This window comes from Nestor notabilis, unplaced genomic scaffold (genome assembly GCF_000696875.1).
Source record: "Nestor notabilis isolate BGI_N333 unplaced genomic scaffold, ASM69687v1 scaffold1411, whole genome shotgun sequence".
NCBI lineage: Eukaryota > Metazoa > Chordata > Aves > Psittaciformes > Psittacidae > Nestor > Nestor notabilis.
Window position 1 is genome coordinate 57,834 of NW_009914928.1, and position 17,659 is coordinate 75,492.

General features: G+C 41.7%; 1 protein-coding gene across 1 annotated transcript in view; it reads right to left on the reverse strand.

The window, feature by feature from the left end:
• Positions 1-3,040: 3,040 nt before the first annotated feature.
• CTTN (cortactin) overlaps positions 3,041-17,659 on the reverse strand; it is a 21,128-nt gene continuing 6,509 nt past the window's right edge. The window contains 10 exon segments of the mRNA XM_010023876.1: positions 3,041-3,616; positions 4,186-4,257; positions 5,171-5,354; positions 5,448-5,537; positions 11,689-11,837; positions 12,062-12,131; positions 13,219-13,274; positions 14,976-15,086; positions 16,261-16,371; positions 16,921-17,034. Coding sequence (XP_010022178.1) covers positions 3,480-3,616; positions 4,186-4,257; positions 5,171-5,354; positions 5,448-5,537; positions 11,689-11,837; positions 12,062-12,131; positions 13,219-13,274; positions 14,976-15,086; positions 16,261-16,371; positions 16,921-17,034 — 1,094 coding nt within the window. The 3' untranslated portion in view covers positions 3,041-3,479.

Genomic DNA, 17,659 nt, shown 5'->3' on the forward strand with positions numbered 1-17,659 from the left:
CAGCTGGGCTGAGCCTCACTATTGAATTAACAATAGTCAGAATTAATAATCAACAGCCAGCAGTGCCCTGCAATGGGGGCTTTAATGCAGCTGCAGCTTCTGCCACCCCATTGTGGCAATGCAGGACAGCGAAGGGTCCTCCCATGTAACTGCTTTTCAAACTATGTACTTACTGTTGCTGGTGATTGTTACAGAAATAGGCCAATGAAATATTATAACATACTATAAAATATTTATATAACAATTACTTTGAGTGGTTTTACTATGGCTTAATTATACTTCATTTAGAAGAATGACTCTCAAGCGTAAAATCAATTGATTACACAGGGAATAAAAGGGGTGCTGCTGCTGCTGCCTTCTGTCACCTGAAGCGTCAGCACGCTTTGGAGTGACACTGGCATTGCATTAGGAAGTGATGTGATGAACTCAAGGTGCCAAGAAAGTAAATGGCTCACCCAAAGTCAGACAGCAAATCAGCAAGACACCCATTAACAGAAATTAACAGCTTGCTCACTGTACACATTAGTACCCATGAGGAGGGCTGAGCCAGCCCCGCTGATGGTAAATGCAGGTCATTTGGGATGGTATTTTCCAGCAGCATGTGTTTTAGATACCTTAACAATTACTGCTGATGAATAAGAGTTATCTTAAAGCTTCAAGACTTGAGTGCCTCTAATCTCATAGTAGCAACTGTACAGTCATTACACTGCTACCTAAATATATATAGATATGATATGAAATCTATCTCGTATAGAACATCTTGCTGCGCTGTGATAGTGGAATTAGTACTTTAGAGATAAAACTCCATCAGGTGAAGCAATCAATGAATAAGCTCCTGAGACTTAATACATGTAACACTGCTGACAGTGTCACCTGGTTTGTTCTGCCACTAACTCTATTCCTCCCCATCTTACTCTCTGACACAGGAGATGGACACAGCCTGTGGTATTCCCCATGATGCTACTTATGAAGATTACCCACAGCAACTTCACACATGGGGATGTTTCTTCTTTTCCTTTGAGCTTTTCCCTCCCTGCTAGAAGCTCATTTCTTGCCAGGTGGGGAGTTGTGGCAGACCTCACAGCCATACCCCACACACCTTCACCCAAAGCACACCAAAAGGCCCTTAGCATGGCACCATCCTGCCACCAGGGAGGGCCCAGGGGCTGCTGCCCACCACCACTGGGCTTATCATCCACACTGGCCCCCTCAAATCTACCCTCCACCCCTGCCATGCACAAAGCCCTCCTGTACCTGCACGTTTCCTTCTCATGTGGTGTGTTTAAGTTACCTGCTAAAGCAACGTCTCTCTCACTGTATTTTAGGACTGGTGATGGTGAGCTCTGAAGCTTCGGATTGCCTGTTAATGTAGTAGCATTAAAGAATAATTAGAAGAAGGGTGTTAGGATGCTTTGACCTAAGGATCCCTGTCATGACTAAGAGCAGAACAGCTTTAGAATGATGTCAAAGCTTATCTGACTGGAGCTGATGGCTCCTCAAAGCCCTGCAGCCATCAGTGTGCCCAGAGCCAGGAGCCACTCTTCTCACCAAAACCACAGCTCACTGTGTGCCAGCAGAAGTTACAGGCACATAGAAGACAAAAGAGATGTTTATAAGAAGACATTTTAAAAGCATCTCTCCTTTAAGTTCAGCCTAAGTTAAATTTTGCACTAATTATTTCCACCTGGAGTAGGAGTAAAAGACAAAGCAAGTTTCTAAGGAAGGGAAGTACTCGGAAGGCAGCAGCAACTCGGAATGGAGGTGCCCTTCACGCCAGCAGCAAGCATCCTGCAGCAGCTCTCTGTAGGCAGTATGATGTGCTGGATGGAATTACCTGTAATAGACTGACAAAGCAGTTTAAAAATACCAAAATATTCCATGCAAATGGTTCAAAAAGTTTATTGAATATTTAATTTACAAAAATCATATCCCTATGAGGTGTTCTAGGCAAAATTGGATAAAATAAACTGCATAGAAAACCCAACCCTAGTAATGCAAATACAACATGGAAGTGAGACATGAGAAGGAAAAGAAATACATCATGACACAAGTATGACATTCATTGAGGATTGTCCCAACCATCCAAGAATTGGTTCAACATGATGCCTTCTCCCTAGTTACATTTTACCATTTCATACAGGATTTCTGTATTCCCTTGGTCCAAATTTACAGTTTATAATAAATCTTTGTATTCTTTCTCAGTTACTGCACCAGTTCTGCCATTCCCATTTGGATCAGAAGGTGGAAAGAGACAGTACATACACTGAACACGTGCGCTGTTAGATGCAACTTCCTATCTTTGGTAGGGACCCTAAATCTGCAGTGAAGTCGCTTTCTAGAAGGACAAGAATTTCAGGTTAAGTTTTGGCAAAGAACAGGTTTAATTGTTATTTAGTAGAACACCACTGGAGTTTCTGCTGACCACAGGAAAAGTGTAGTTGTCTCTTGTAAGGTTTAATTGATATGGGGTTTAAATCTGATTATTTGTATTAACATTCCTTGACTCCAATATGGTTGCATAAAACGTCATCACTGCACAGCAGGCCCTCGCCTGTAAGAGCAAAGGATGTGCTGCACACAGCAATTCCATCCTGCCTTTTTCCCCTGCTTAAAGCAATGAGGCTATTCCTGCAAGTGGTCACACAGATGTGGATCTTTCCCTTTGAACAAGAAGGAATCTCGCTGAGTGTCTCAACACTTGTATGTAACTTTTCCAAGTTTTCCTGGGAAAGAGGAGGGTGAAACCAAAACACAGAGTAAAGAAATTTGGTACAATCAGAGCTAGAGTGTTTGCAGCCCTCCTCAGGGGTAACATGAACAGGAGGAGCAGGAAAACAGTAATAACAAAAATCAATGTAAAAGCCAAGGAACGTCACTTTAAAAGAGAAGGAAAAAGTAACCAGACTGTTTCCTTCCTAACAAACATCAATGTTCCATAAATAGTGGACAGTGTTTGATTAACTGCCGTTAGCTGCAAATTTCAAGCGTTCTCTTTGCTTTGTCAAGCTCTATCTGGAAGAAAAAAAGAAAAGATTATGCACCTCCTCAGTCCTCCCCACTCCTACTTAGTGGAAATGCAAATAACCTGCATAGCCATGACTTCCTTAGCTGAAAACATTTAGTGGAAGACTAACTAGACTTAAACACTAAGTAGATCTGCTCACTTATGAGTAAAACATGCAATATTACAACAGACAGCCAGTTGTCCTCCAAAAGGCTTTTTACGACAGTTGCTAATTTGGCAGAGAGATGTTTCCAAATGCATGAAAATCATTTTAAGAGCCTTAGTGAAGAACATGGTAGTTACAATATATTAGCGATTTCTGTGGCATAAACATTTTAAAAAGCATCAGCAAAGTATTAAATATAAAAGCAATATGTCTATACCCCTCCATCCTCAGAAAAGCATCATGATTTGTAGTGTATTAAGTCAGATTTATTGACTGGGGAATTAAGGCATAACCAGTAGACAAGAGTCTTCATTGTCTCAGCTCCACATAGTTGGCGGGGAACAACCCGTAGTGGCCTTTGCAGACACCCCTCCACCAGCCATCATCGATCATTTCTATGTTGGTGATAATGTCATCTGGGTCAAAGGAAATCTCGTCATCACCCGCTGCAGAGAGAGAGTTGCAGAGGCTCAGTCTTCACACGGGGGCCGCTCACCCACCGACCCACCACTGCTGAACACCTCACAGCCAGCCCTCACCTTCCCCTCTCCCATCGGGCAACCTGTGAAGACACTTTCTCATCCTCTGGTGTGATGGTTCTTACCTACTGCATTTTAAGTGCATTTCTAACTTAGAGCAGCAATTCCTACCCAACGCGCTGAGAACCACTTCGCTGTTTTGATCTCTCCTCAGAAATCATCATCAGTCACGATTTTCAACAGCTCTGTCTGCCCAGGGTTTAACAGAGTGTTAACAGTTGGTTGAAAGAGATTCGGAGCACTAAACAGTGGCTAGTAGTTTTCAGAAGTATTTCAGTGCTATTGCTAAATCACTAAATCTTCACAGTTTTATCTCATATATTACTACAAGAGACTACGAGATGGGGGTTGGAACTAGATGATCTTAAGGTCCTTTCCAACCCAAACTATTCTGTGAAAGGCAAAGGAAAAATCCAGACTTATCTGTGCAGAACAAAGCTTTCAAAGAGAAGGTTAAAACCAAGAGCTTTGCTTACCAGCTTGATAATCATAAAGGGCTATGGCTGTAATTCCAAGTTCATTTTCATATTCGTCATAAGCATTTTCTTCTAGAGAGAGAGGAGAAAAATTAAAAGCATGAAGCACACTACCTATCCCCTGGAGTTCTTTCCTGTGGTGCTCCTCCTTTAGTTCTAGCCCACACTGTGCCAGCCCACACTGGGCAGGGAACAAACTCTGCAGGTTTGACACGTGCTGACGTTCCTTCCAAAATGGATTTTTTCCCTAAATCATACACAATTAAAGCCTGAAGGAAGTGTCCAGGAGTAGGCATTTAATAGGGTATAAAGTAGACATGATCAGCCTCATAACACTTGTAAATGTGACAGAACAGCCACTGAGCTCAAGATCACTGTGTGAGGGACTATTTATACAAGTGAAGCATGCATATAGAGGGGGAAGAAAGGGGCCTGTTTAAAAGTCCCAGCTTTTGCTACCAAAGCAAGCAGGTTCGTTCTTCACACCTCATTCAGTAGCCAGAAAAACAGGAATTCAAAAGAAACTTTATGCTACAGTTTCAATGAGTTTTGGGCATCCTTACTCCACTCCAGTAAAGGCACAGAGCACATCACGTCCACTTCAGAGTCCAAGAATTGCTGACACCGTGTTGTGCTTGGCAGGCCAGCACACATTTTATCTCTGTGCTTTCTTCACAAGCTGAGCTGCATGGCACAGGGGGGGAATGGTGACCATTTCTGAATCTCTTTTTGAACTGATACCCTAGAGAGCACCAGAATTACTGCGACATCATCTCACAAGAGTTAGTTAAGTAATTTCAGCCTTGCTCTAGCTGTACCTTCATTTCCTAATTAAAGTTTGCTGGTGGAGAACCTATGAAGTCTCATCAGACTGAGACTTTAGAAAACTAGGACAGTGTCCTATCAGCACAATGATTCATTAAGTCATTGCACAAGGAAACAATCTTTAGCTTAAAAGGTTTAATATCAGGAACAAACACTCTACCTGCTTGGTAATGGTCTCCTGCCCCTGCCACTTCATAGACAGTCTCTGGTTCATATTGTGCCTCTCGCTGACTCACAGCTTCTTGGTACTCTGGCTCTGCAGCTTTGTAGCTGGGCTCTGGCTCACGTGCAGCTGGGTATGTTGTGCTGTTGTAGGCAGACTCTGCTTCATAGGAAACTGCATCCTGCAGAAATACAGGTGAGGTTTGTCAGGGGGTTGTAAACAGGTTCCTACACTTAGGATCAAAAAGCAGGTACTGGAAGTGTTTCTAACCAACCTCGTAGACTGGGCTTGAGGGTGCCTTCTGCTCAGCTGGCTGCGTGGCAGGAGATGGTGGTGGAGTTTGTTTTTTGGCTTTAGCTTGTTCCTAAATTGAAGAGAAAGAAAAACTTCAGTGCAGTTTAATCACTGGTATCATGACTCCGAAGAAGAAACATACGCTTCAATAAACTGATGCAAGCAGGCAGCAGAGGACTGGACTGGCTGGATCATTAGACTTGCCTGAAGGTTTAGTGTTGCTGTACAGTAAAGCCTCAGAAATACAGCAAATAGAAGAGACAAACACTGTGCAGTATGTACACATGCATGTGTTGTTTAAACATGCTCTTAGGCAGGTTTCCATAGGAGCTGCAGGGTTTGTGTGTCCAATATATTCATTCTCTTCATTCTGCTGGGCCTCATGTCCTGTTTTGGTGTAAGTTTAGAGAACCTGAAGCCCACGTGTTCTAATTGTACAACTGATCTATTATCTTTGATGAGAAATGATCCTGCAAGCTCTTGCAGGTCTGCAGAACACCTACCAAGGCAAAAGACTGAACAGCTCAGACAAAACTAGGCCCGAGATACTGACAGTGAGGGATTCAAACACGCAGAAGGGTTCTATGCAGTAGAAATAAAACCAGTATTGCAACTGTATTCTGTAACATAGATCTGAATCAAGGGTTCTGGCACTCCAGCAGTTGATGCTGTGCCATCCCACCTGTGAATCAAAGGCCAAGTCCATAAGCATCATTAGAAAGCCATTCATTAGGAAGCCAGGACCCATAGCACATGAAGTGCAACATTGCTTGCATGAGTTGAGAGACTTAAAAGACAGCTATTTTCTTTTGCCTTTCTTTAGCAGAGGGGATAAGAAAACTGTGGATCTAGGGCCTAAGTTTCTTCTTTATTGTAGAAAAAGAAGAGAAATACATGTTATGAGAGACTCTGCACTCGTGTTGTTTAGATCCATCAAGCTGTAACTCCCCAAAGGATTCTCAGGATAAGCTGCAGTCCAGAGATGAAGGGATAGGACTCTGCTACAAAAAAATTTCTTCTTTGCCTTTGTTTGGCACAGCTCAGGAAAAATACATCTTAACAAAGAAAGCAAAGTGTGTCTTGAGAACAGAGCCAGCTTTGAAAACAATTCAAAGCCCAGTTCTGTCCTTTCTGGAAGCAGCCAGTCCTGATGCAAACAGTCCTCCCCCACTTTTAACTCCTGTGCTACAGGAAAAAAAGCACCTGCAAAGCGTTTCTTAGAAGTGGAATCTAAGTTTGGGGATAAATTAAGTAACATCAACCTATCAACAGTGTCAAACATGGCAACAGTTTGAGTAATCTGTGCTGGGAAATGGGTCTGTGCAAACCAGACTACAGCTCAGGACAGGCACAGAGAAACTGCCATGAAACATTTAAACTGCACTGCCCCCCCTCAGGTTGGGTTTCTTCCTCACTGAAATGCTCCATGGGAATGAGCATCCTGCCTTGTTCCCTAAGGTAGCAGAGGCTGGCTAAATCATGAGGCACCTGTCAATTCAAAGCAGCAGCTAAAGAGCTCCCTGAACACCATTTGACTGTGTGACATACGTGAAAAGCAAGAGAAGAACGATCACCAGTAAACAGGCCTCTTGAAGGGATGCAGCCCATATGTACTTTCCTGCTGTGGGAGTACGTATGCCCACGTGCTTTCTTCAAGTGAGAAAACTTTCTGTTCCTACAAGGAAGTTCACTTAAGACAAAGTCCATCCCCACCCTTTACAGTACCTGTGGACAGAGTGGCTTTCACATCCCTCTCCTTTTCCTGCCCAGCTTGTGAGCAGGGCCAGGGCAGCCAGTGCCATTTTAGTTTCCCCTTTAACTCATTCTCCCTCCCTCAGTGTCTGCAGCATCACACAATTAACCATGGAGATGTTCAGGCTGGAAGAACATTAATCATCTGGTTGCAGTGAAATTTAAATACCAGCTTTGGGGGGGAATATCCAATGTGTCCAGGCAACAGAGTCTTTGATGAAGCACAAGAAAAAAATCAAGCATAATGGTGTGAATTTAACCCACACTTACAGCAAAAATAACAGTAAAGAAAGTAAGTCATTTCTGAGATAGAATTTGGGGGGGGGGAAGACATAACAGTTCAATGACTCATGAGAACCTGTGTTACTACATTTAAACCCTTCTGGAAAACTGTTTCCTCAGCAGGAGGAAAGCTCAATGAAAAGCTGAAATGGGTAACAAAAGCCTAAATTCACCCAAAATGAATGGCAAGAGAGCTAATGAAGAAGCTGAACCTCTTCCTCCACTCAGCCTACAAACTCATGCAAACAAGACTACAAACCCATGCAATGAAAGGGAATGCTAAGCAGAAAGCCTGGTAACTTTGGCAAGATACATATGAGCAGTCATCTTCTCCTCACTGGTTTAAAACAATGGCTCCCACTGGGCTGGAATAGGAACAGTCTAATGGAGAGCAATTCAGCAGCTGTAGCACCAAGTGGACTGTTTCAAGATTGAGATGATCAAGACAGGCAAACAGTTCCACAGCTCAGACTGAGAGAACTGAGGAAGTCACTGAAAGGCAACGAAGGCCCAGTACCAAAATGGACAGGCCACAGTACCTGGAGACATGGCCATCGCGTGAAGTACCTCCTTGCACCTTGAGGGACATCAGCCTGCTTTGCAGCAAAGGTGAAGAGCACAAAACATACATGAAGCATAGAAAAGATCAGTCTGAGGTATCAAAGTTGCCACAAGCCCTAGGAAAGAGACCCTTTCATGAAGCAGTAGCCAAGAGGTGAAGCACTGAGTTAAGATGAAGTATCCTGCAACAGAAGAACTCGTACCACCTGAGACTTGATAATGACTCAAGTTTTCTACTTCAGAACATTCACTGTAAGACCCAGGTGTCCAAGGATGGACTCGTTACAAGGACTGGTCTTCTGTAGAATCCCCTAGAAACAACCAAATCAAAGTAAGGAAGTAACAGTCCTTGGCTGAGGAATGTTGCTATCAACTACCATCAGCATCCTGAAGGTGACCTAAGAAGCTTCAGCAAGGCCAAGAAGTCCTAAAACCACCAGACACCTTATCTCAGAATGAAGCAGAAGCAGTGATGATGGAATGGAGCTGCTGCCAGGTGAAAATACAAACCTCAGAGGAAATAAATGGAAGAGCAGAATGAACGCTGAGAAAGCCCATTTTCCCTTGGGACTGATATTTCTTAGCAAGTCTCAGCAGTAACTGGAAGCAAGGGCAAGAAAGGGATCTCATGGGTGCAGAATGGCCTTATTAACAATGCAACACTTGTGATATCCATCACCCTGTAGCAAGTTCTTCCTTATTTGGAGATCTGTAAAAGTATCTGCTAAATTAAATCCTGCAAAGATAACAGTGCTGCTCGGTGTAAGTCACAAGTCCTACTGCTATCCATATCCAATGTGCTGACAGAAGAAAATGAGTGCCAAGAGGAGGGAGATCTCCTGAAGGAGTGAATCTGCACTTTCAAGAGCAATGTACACCTCAAGGTTGTCTCCAGGTTGTGTCCAAAAAGAGTATTTGTTCCCATTCTTCATCACCCCATGGGACAGACCTCAGAGCTGAGGGACTACAGCACTTTGGTTAGTATTGCAGTCTTGGAGGCAAGGACAAGGACTGGAGAAGATGAGGAGTGAAACCTCACTTCGTTAGGGAAGCAGCTGTGTGCTAGACCTAGATACTGACAATGTGTGAGTCTAAACACACTGAAACATGCTGGGGACAGTGGAGAGCACTTCAGGAGCAGACAGCCTGGCAATAGCTAGAGGGGTTATGGGGCTACCAACTGAATAGCTACACCAGGAGAAGGTGGTGACAGATGCTGATAGCATTTTACTGTGGCTCTGAGTGAGCAAATGCTGAGGCATTTAACTGTTCTCGTCTGAAAAGCTCCTAGAAGAACTGTACAGACTGGATGCATTTCAGCTTTACTGCTCTGAGAAGAGAGGAACCAAGAGACTCTCCTCAAGGCAAAGGATCAGCTTTTCTCTGTGTGCTGCAGGATAGTGCCAATGCTAAGAATGACACAAGGTAGTCCAAGTTGACTGATGCTCAGTAACACCCCTGAGCAGGCTCGATGACCTTATCAAATAGAAAAGACTGAATTCTCAGCTTCAGCTCTCTCTCCTCCTCTCCTAGCTTTAGGATGCTGTGTTAAAGGTGTAACAGGACAGTAAAGAAACCCAATGGTTAGGGTAAGGTATTAAAATTTCACGAAGTCCACAGGGATGAAAGGCAGCATTAGAAGAAATTACTGATATACAAAGATGAACTCCCATTCATCTTGTGATATATGCATGCAGTGAGCATATGGCTTCAAGATGTACTGTGTGAGCATAAGGCATAAGAGGTGATATGCTGAAAGAAAACAACCAAAGCAGCTATCACTTTAGATGGAGAGACTTGATTTATCCTATAAAGCTAGAATTTCCCAAATTAGTTTCAGATCAGAGCTAGGTTACCACAATCCTACCATGCACTTGGTTTTTCATACTTGTAAAACAAATTATTTACATCAAGTCTAAACTTGTGATGAATCAGACCATACTGATGCAATAGGATGAACACCAGAACCCTGACATCCTGTAGCAGCATCCCACACTAAGGGGAAGTATCTGCCACATGTGAAAAACCAGTCATTGAGTCTGTCCCATTTGTTGTCAGGCAAAGGACCAAACAGATCTGAGAAACCATCTGACAGTCTTTCCTGGATTCCAGATGTCTCCCAGAGGATGTTGAGACAAGTTCATATGCAAGAAAATGTATTAGTGGGGTCTGCAGTTGGTGGCATACCCTGGCTCTAACAATGAAAGATACTTTTGGCAGAAAATGAAAACAAAGGAGGAGAAAGAGAGAGATAAGAAAGAAGGAAACAGGAAAACTCCCGCATAGCCAGCCAGGAAGAGCAGGGACGAGAGTCCCAGACAAGCATTCTCCTCTGGTAGGGTCTCTTCAGCACAGCAAGTGGCAATAAAGAAGACGTTGAAGATGACCATATGACCATTGTTCCTATGCATCTCCTTGAGTACTATGTGCTTTCAGTAAGGACCTGCTCAATCTCTCTACTGGTTATTCCTGCTTGGGACACTATTAGCACTAGTTGTAGCATTCTATTTTGGTATCAGGGTTTTATAATCTCAATGCACATGTATGGCTCAGTAGCATTTATTCAGAATTTAAAGGACTTTTGTGTCCTATGCTTACTCTTCTCTAGTTTAAACAAATATATGTAGAACAAGAAGAGAAGGAGGGGAAAACAGGGACTATTCTTACACCAGCACCAATTGCTTCCCATTCCGTGCCATAATATCAGAGTTTACTAGTATGAGGCAATGAAACCAGAGAAACAGCAGGGACTGCAAGGGAAACTGCCACAGAGGCTCTGGACAAACAGTGCTGCAGCAGCTTGTGTGCGAGGTCACACAGCTGCAGACAGAGGCCCTCAGGGTTACTGATAAGGCACCTCAGGCATTGTGTAACAAACAAGACACAAAGAGGGAGTCACTATTAACACACAAGTGCTCCCATCTCAGCAGCAGTTTCACCAAATATGCAAACCCTATAAAGCAGCAAAGATGTAGGTTCTGACTAAGCATTTCCTGCAATTATTTTGCTTCTGAATAACACAAAAATCACAAAGCTTTTAACCACGCCAATGCTGAACTAAGGCTCTTAATTCCCAAACTAAGATTCAGTTAACACTTGGAAGGTTATTTCCCCTAATCTGATGGGCATGTGCTACACCAATGGGTGATACCCCCTCCATCTTCCACAATACAGGCTCCAAAAAACCAGTAGCACCAACCAAAACCATGGTATTAAACTACTTAAACAAGCACTCATATAGAGCCACGTCTCTCCCCTTATGAGCTCCTCTGTGTCCAAGGGAATCTGGCATTTATTACCAAAAGGCACAGTAGGAAAAGGTCAGGTTGCAAATGCCTGTGGTCAAGACGAGCTCAGATATTTTGGGATAGGCTTAATAAAAACATATATACTATTAAGTGTCCCTCCTATCACCCTATCTGATGTCTGATATACATATGTGCATTCTGATAGATGGCTGGAGTTGCAAACAGGTAAAGCACAGCTACAAACACAGGAAAAACAAAGAGCTCTATATTCTGGCTGGAAAAAAGAAAGTATCTTTCCTTAAAAGATTCCTTTTTCTCCCAGCATTGCATTGAAACACACAAGACACGCTGCTCAAATGGGATTTGAACCCCACTGACCTCCAGTTTCCTTCGAGCATCTTCCTGTTCTTGTTTTTCTCTGGCCATTCTTTGTGCTCTCTCAGCTTCTGCCTTCCTTCGGTCTTCCTGCTCTTTTTCCTTGGCTAAGTTTTCAAAGTTAGCTCGGATGCTGCTTGTTTTATTAGCAACTGTAATAATAAGTTAAAGTCAGATGTTAAGGTTGTGAATAAAGGTAGCCTGGAATGAGTTTCTGGTACAAATTTCTGCTAGAATTGAACATGTTTCTGCTTTTCTGCTCTCTGAGCTCACAGCCCATTCAGGAAAGTCCTTTTATCCCTCTTCCATCCCAGTGATATCCTGGGCTTTAGAACATTATTACCTCCAAAGAAAGGATTTGGGGCCACTGCCTTACCAGCTTCTATTGGCTTAGTCTTCTGATAAGTTGATGCTGGTTTCTCAATATCTTCAAATGTTGCTGCATTCTACCAGTAAGGAGAAAAAGAGCACATTAAAAAACACCAATTCATAAAGACATTCAGACAGCTTCACTCTGTGACATTTTACTGTGATATTGCCCCTGGTTTTCAGAACCAGAACAAAATCAGGAAGAATCAAGACTTGACGAATGGAATAATCCTTTCTGTAAATCAAACTAAGTAAGAATTGATCTCCAGGGGCAGGTTTAAACATACTCAAATCCTATTAATTAGAAAATAAATGTAGCTTATGAACAGGTGACTCATAAAAACTAAAAATGAATCAATGTCCTAAACATTTATTGTGTAGCTGTTGCTGTTCTAATCTACATTGTGCAGGGTTTTCATCAAGGTAAAAGCATCCACTTGCCTTAAAAAAGCAGGTATTGTTAAAACAATATTGTATTTGAGAACAGTATCAAAACATGAGGGTTTTTTAAATGAATGGCCGTGAGTCCTGAAGGCACAAGTAAAAAGATCCTACAGACTTTCAAACTCTGCTACTTTCTCACTTTTAAATGTCCTACATAAAGCTGAGAGTAAATTTGTTCAGTAGATAAATCTCAATGAGGACTTCTTTGTGTTCTGTTCTATTAAATCTAAAAATGGACACATAGAAGGGTGGTATCAGCTGCCCTTTCACTGTTACAGAATCCTAAATCAAATTATTCTAAAGAGGAGGTTCCTTATAATCAAAGTGGGCAAAGTTAGTAGATGCAAGACACCTATTTTAAGCTGTTCACTAGAAGGATATCCTCAAGATACAAGGCATCAGCTACATGTTAGAAGACACGACTGAAATTGTGGAATTAATGGATTTCTCATTATTTCACATTAATTTTACTATTCTTTCATTTCCATGCTTCAATTTTTGCTACTTAGATATATACACTACACCTATGCACACACAGATGTGTATAAACTGGCAGCAGCTCTGTGTGTGTAAACTGGCTCTTTAAAGCTTTAGAAAAGCACAGAACTCTACTGTTAGACTGGAGAAGTATCGAGAAATAGACAGCTCAAAACTACAGCTCTAACCAGACTATTTTGTATCCCTACAGACTATTTGTCATGGCTCTTTTAAGCAACTCACCTTATCCATCCGATCTTTCTGTACACCATACTTCCCACCAAATCCTTTCGCATAATCTAAAAGCAGGATAAAAAGGTTAGAGTCAGGACTTTGTTGCCCCTCCCATCTTTCTGCCAAATGCAAATAGCCATTTCAAATGCAAATAAATAGCCATTTCAGCTGCATGCAGAGGTACAGTGACAGCCGCCAAAGAAAATGCAACTTAGTTTTTGATGCAGAAAGGATATACAAGAGCCTTCAGGTACACCAGCAGATGACAGATTGTGGGCCACATGCATTCTCGGAGTAAACATTAAGCTGAGGATTGATAAGGTATCAAGCAAGGAATAAGGGATGAGCCCTTCTAATGCATCACTTCTGTAACACAGCCTTTCACAGCACCAATTCTTAGCCCTCTGCAGCGATCATATACCCTAAGCGATTTTGCACTGCTCAAAGGAGCAATATCCAGTCTTCGGTGACCACAGAGGTGGTGTTTTTTTCTCTTTAACTTGGTAAATTCTATGAATGGCAGGAAAATACAACAAATTGCTCATTCTAGTGGATTTGTTTGTGATACTCAACTGATGAACATTAAAGTCACCGGTAATAACTCCTGTTCTACGCATGGAAAGGGGCAATTCCACAAGACAGCGCGAGCCTGCAACAACTCCCCACCACAGAAATGGGGTGGCCATGCTATTCCGTACCACCCTTGAGCTGCACACTCTTCTGCTCACCTAATGCTGACTCCAGCACTTGTTAAGACTCCAAAATCAGTTTAACTCACTAGCGGCACTGACAAGAAAAACAACAAATGCCCCCAAAGTAGCTTTCTGCTCTTTGTAGTGAGCTGTACTTAGAGAAATGTGTGATGAGCATCAGAACCAGCACAATAGAAGCAGAAAGTGTGTGGCTGGAAAAACACCTTCCTGGTGGCAGCGAGCTGTAGGAATGTCCCCTTAGACTCTGTAGATGGACAGGCTTTCCTATACATCCCTAAATACAATTACTCCTTCTCTGCTTAGCCCCAAAACCACTTGGGTGCCCTAGCCAGCTATTTTAGTGTACGTACTTAGGCTCTGCTAAGGCACATCTGATGGTGTACTTGTGTAGCTATAGCACAGAAAAATATTGACTATCAGAATGAACAACCTCATTTTCTTCAGCTTGGTATGTATTTTCAGCCAGAATAAATATACTAAACTTACATTTTCCTGATCCAGACTTCTCACTTTAAGATAACGGAAAACCAGGAATTCATGGTTTGTACCCCAACTATTTCACAATGAATAAAGAGAGCATGAATAAAAAGTATTGGCTCATCCAAGAACCGCAAACATTCCCTATTTCTTGTTTTAAAGACTACAATCATTTTTAAATGATCTTGCCATAACTCATTGCTTGTTACTGGTTACATGCATGGTCCTTAGCTGAATATTTTCCCCCAAAACTTGACATTTACTCTATAACTGGTCAGCATGATGCCATTAACATCATACTACTAATAATGCTATTATCACACTGTATATAAAGCTATTAACTAAATGCATGTTACAAAGCTTTTAACTAAACATTGGCTATCTATTCCTTTCCTGAAAAGAGGCTTGCTTTATGTAACATAGTAAGAGTGAAATGGAAGAACATTGCTAGATCATGTAGGAACAGAAGCGCAAGAAAGCGTCTGCACATTACTAGCATCAATCTACTCAGAGAACTATTCAAGACTGTGTAAGAAGTGGCTGCACTGTTAAGAGAGTAATAAGTGAAAACGGTGCCTTGTTGAGATTCATGCTTGGCTAGTTTCTCCTTGTAATCAAACCCCACAGCAGATGGGTCCTGCCTTTCTGTCTGTACACCAAATTTCCCTCCGAAGCCACTCTTATAGTCTGAAAAAGCCACATGACACCCAAATTTTTGCAGTATTTTCAATTACCGATCATTTTGGATGGTGAAAAAATAATCTCAATATACTTTTGTAAGAGGAAATTCAAAAGAAGTTCCCACTTGAGATTATGAAGAGGTTGACATGATTTATCAGACTTAAGAACACCATTCTGAAGTCACAGAATAAAGCACTACTTAACATGTTTCATAGATACTGCATAATGCACTTGTATTTGATCAACATTACAAACACAAATACACACATAGTATGTTCACCAGAACAAAACAACATCCAAAACAATACAAGAGACTAAAATGTGTGGTTATCAGTGTGGTTAATATTTGTACACTAGAGATCTGACTTCTAAAGAGGTGTTAAGATAGGGTAGAGAGACTATTCTCCAGATATTCCTACACAGCATTGTTTAAAGTAAGAAGGAATATTCCTGCTTCTGCAAGGCTTCAGCTAAGAGCTATGATCCATTCCCTACTGCTGCCTTATAAGAGCCATTTTAATATTTGGTATAAAATGAAGGCACAAAAAGGGAGGGGGCCTTCAGGTAATCCTCCCAGAACAAATCTGAGGACCACTTTTAATTTCTTTAATTAAAAACCAAAACAAAACAATTCATTTCATTTCTTTAAGGACGGTGATAGGCAGAGGGCTGGGGAGCAATTGTTACTTTGCAACTTCTCCTCTGGGTACCTGTATTCCATAGGAATAGGTACCTCAATAGGCAATGAGAAAGGACAGTATTAGATATTAGATTTCCCCTGCACAAAAATAGGGGTACATATAACAGAAACCAGAAAATGAAGATTATTTGTGGGAAGTACAAAGAAATTCTTAATGTGTGGTTTGAACAACTCAACTGAAAAAACAATCCAGGCTACCTGCAAACTCATAAAGCTTCTCCAGTGAGAATTTGTTACTGAAGTGATAAATCTGGAGGAGTCAGGGCTTCTGGGGACTTGGTATAAGATATGTTAAACCTGCTTTGCAGACATGAGTACAACCAATACACAGCAACCATTCAAACACAGAAAAAGGAGACCCATGTCAGCTACTGTAAGGCTGTGGCAAAAGATACCACAGGAGGAGGGTTCACACAGGGAAGAGAAATGTCAAAATGAGGGAAGTCAGAAAGAAAGGCAAGGAATTGTGAACTGATATACCTATCTGGGATTCGTGCAGCTGCACTTTCTCCTGGTGATCCCAGCCAAGTGCACATTTGTCTTGTCTGTCTGTCTGCACACCAAACTTGCCTCCAAACCCCTTTACATAATCTGTATGCATGAAGTTTCAGAAAACATTATTGCAGTTTATGACTGTAAAGAGTTATTTCATACAAAAAACACAGTAAAATGTTATGGGATAAGTTGCCCTGTCATTAATGATAGTATCTTTCCTTCTTTCCCCTCCCTGCTACGCTGCCTCAGCAGAGGGGAAGGACACCCATTCAGTAACTCTGGGATCACGGAGCAAGGAAGCACCACAAATCCAGTGCAGGTGACAGCACACAGACTCAGTAATATTCAAAGATGTGAAGAGTCCGATGCTCCTCCTACCTAAAACCATATGTAGAGCATAGATACAGAAATAATGAAGGACTTGATACCTCCTCTGAATACCACAGATTTGTGCAATTACACATTTATCTCAATAACATCCATACAGACACAAAGTCCTTCGGAAATGTGCTTGTGAAACACTCAGGGACAGAAAGGGCAAACACACATTTACCACAAAAAAAACCCCACCCTAACCAAAATACTTTCCCCCAGGTTTAAAAGGCTACTTGATTTGAAGTAATATTTGGAAATAAAATGATAAACCACTTTCTGTGATTCATGTTCTATCCGTTTTGCCTTGACATTCAAAGCCAACAGCATTTTTGTCAACTTTGTCCTTGTCAACACCATATTTACGACCAAAGCCTTTGGAATAATCTAGAGATAAGAGTGAAGAATTTTGTTTGTAAGTGTTCAATAACACAGCATTACCTTGAAAAATTGTGATCATCAGACCTGCTAACATTACATCAGGTATTAAATGAAGAACTGACATCTCCAGTTAAGCTAGATTCCAGACATTTAAGTCATAAATACTTCAGAACTCTTTAACTCCTCAGGATGGAAAATGAGGCAGCATCATGTGTAGTTCAACTGCTGGGCAATATCAGCAATTCTGCTAGCTTGATTCCTTGATAAAATTCTTAAGACACTTAGAGCAAAGTGAACTTCAAAACCTGTGTCAGCAACAGCCTGGATGCTTTTAAACAAACACCCCGTTGTACTCTCTAGCATTTCTAGAGTGTAAATGTTTGTTTGAGGTAAACAGAAAACAGACAGCAGAAAAGTCACAGTTTTCCAATGAAATGGTCCATTTTTGATCAGACCTGTCTGGAAACCTGAGTAGCAACACAGTAATAACAACTCAAAACCTGATAAATGCTTCCAAAGTAAGGGTGGTTGGCTCATCACTTAAAACCAGTCAGATCCTGTGGTTTAGGTTTCTTTTTCAGAAGTCAAAGTTTTCAGCATCCTCAATTTTATGCAGTGTTAACTTTCAGCA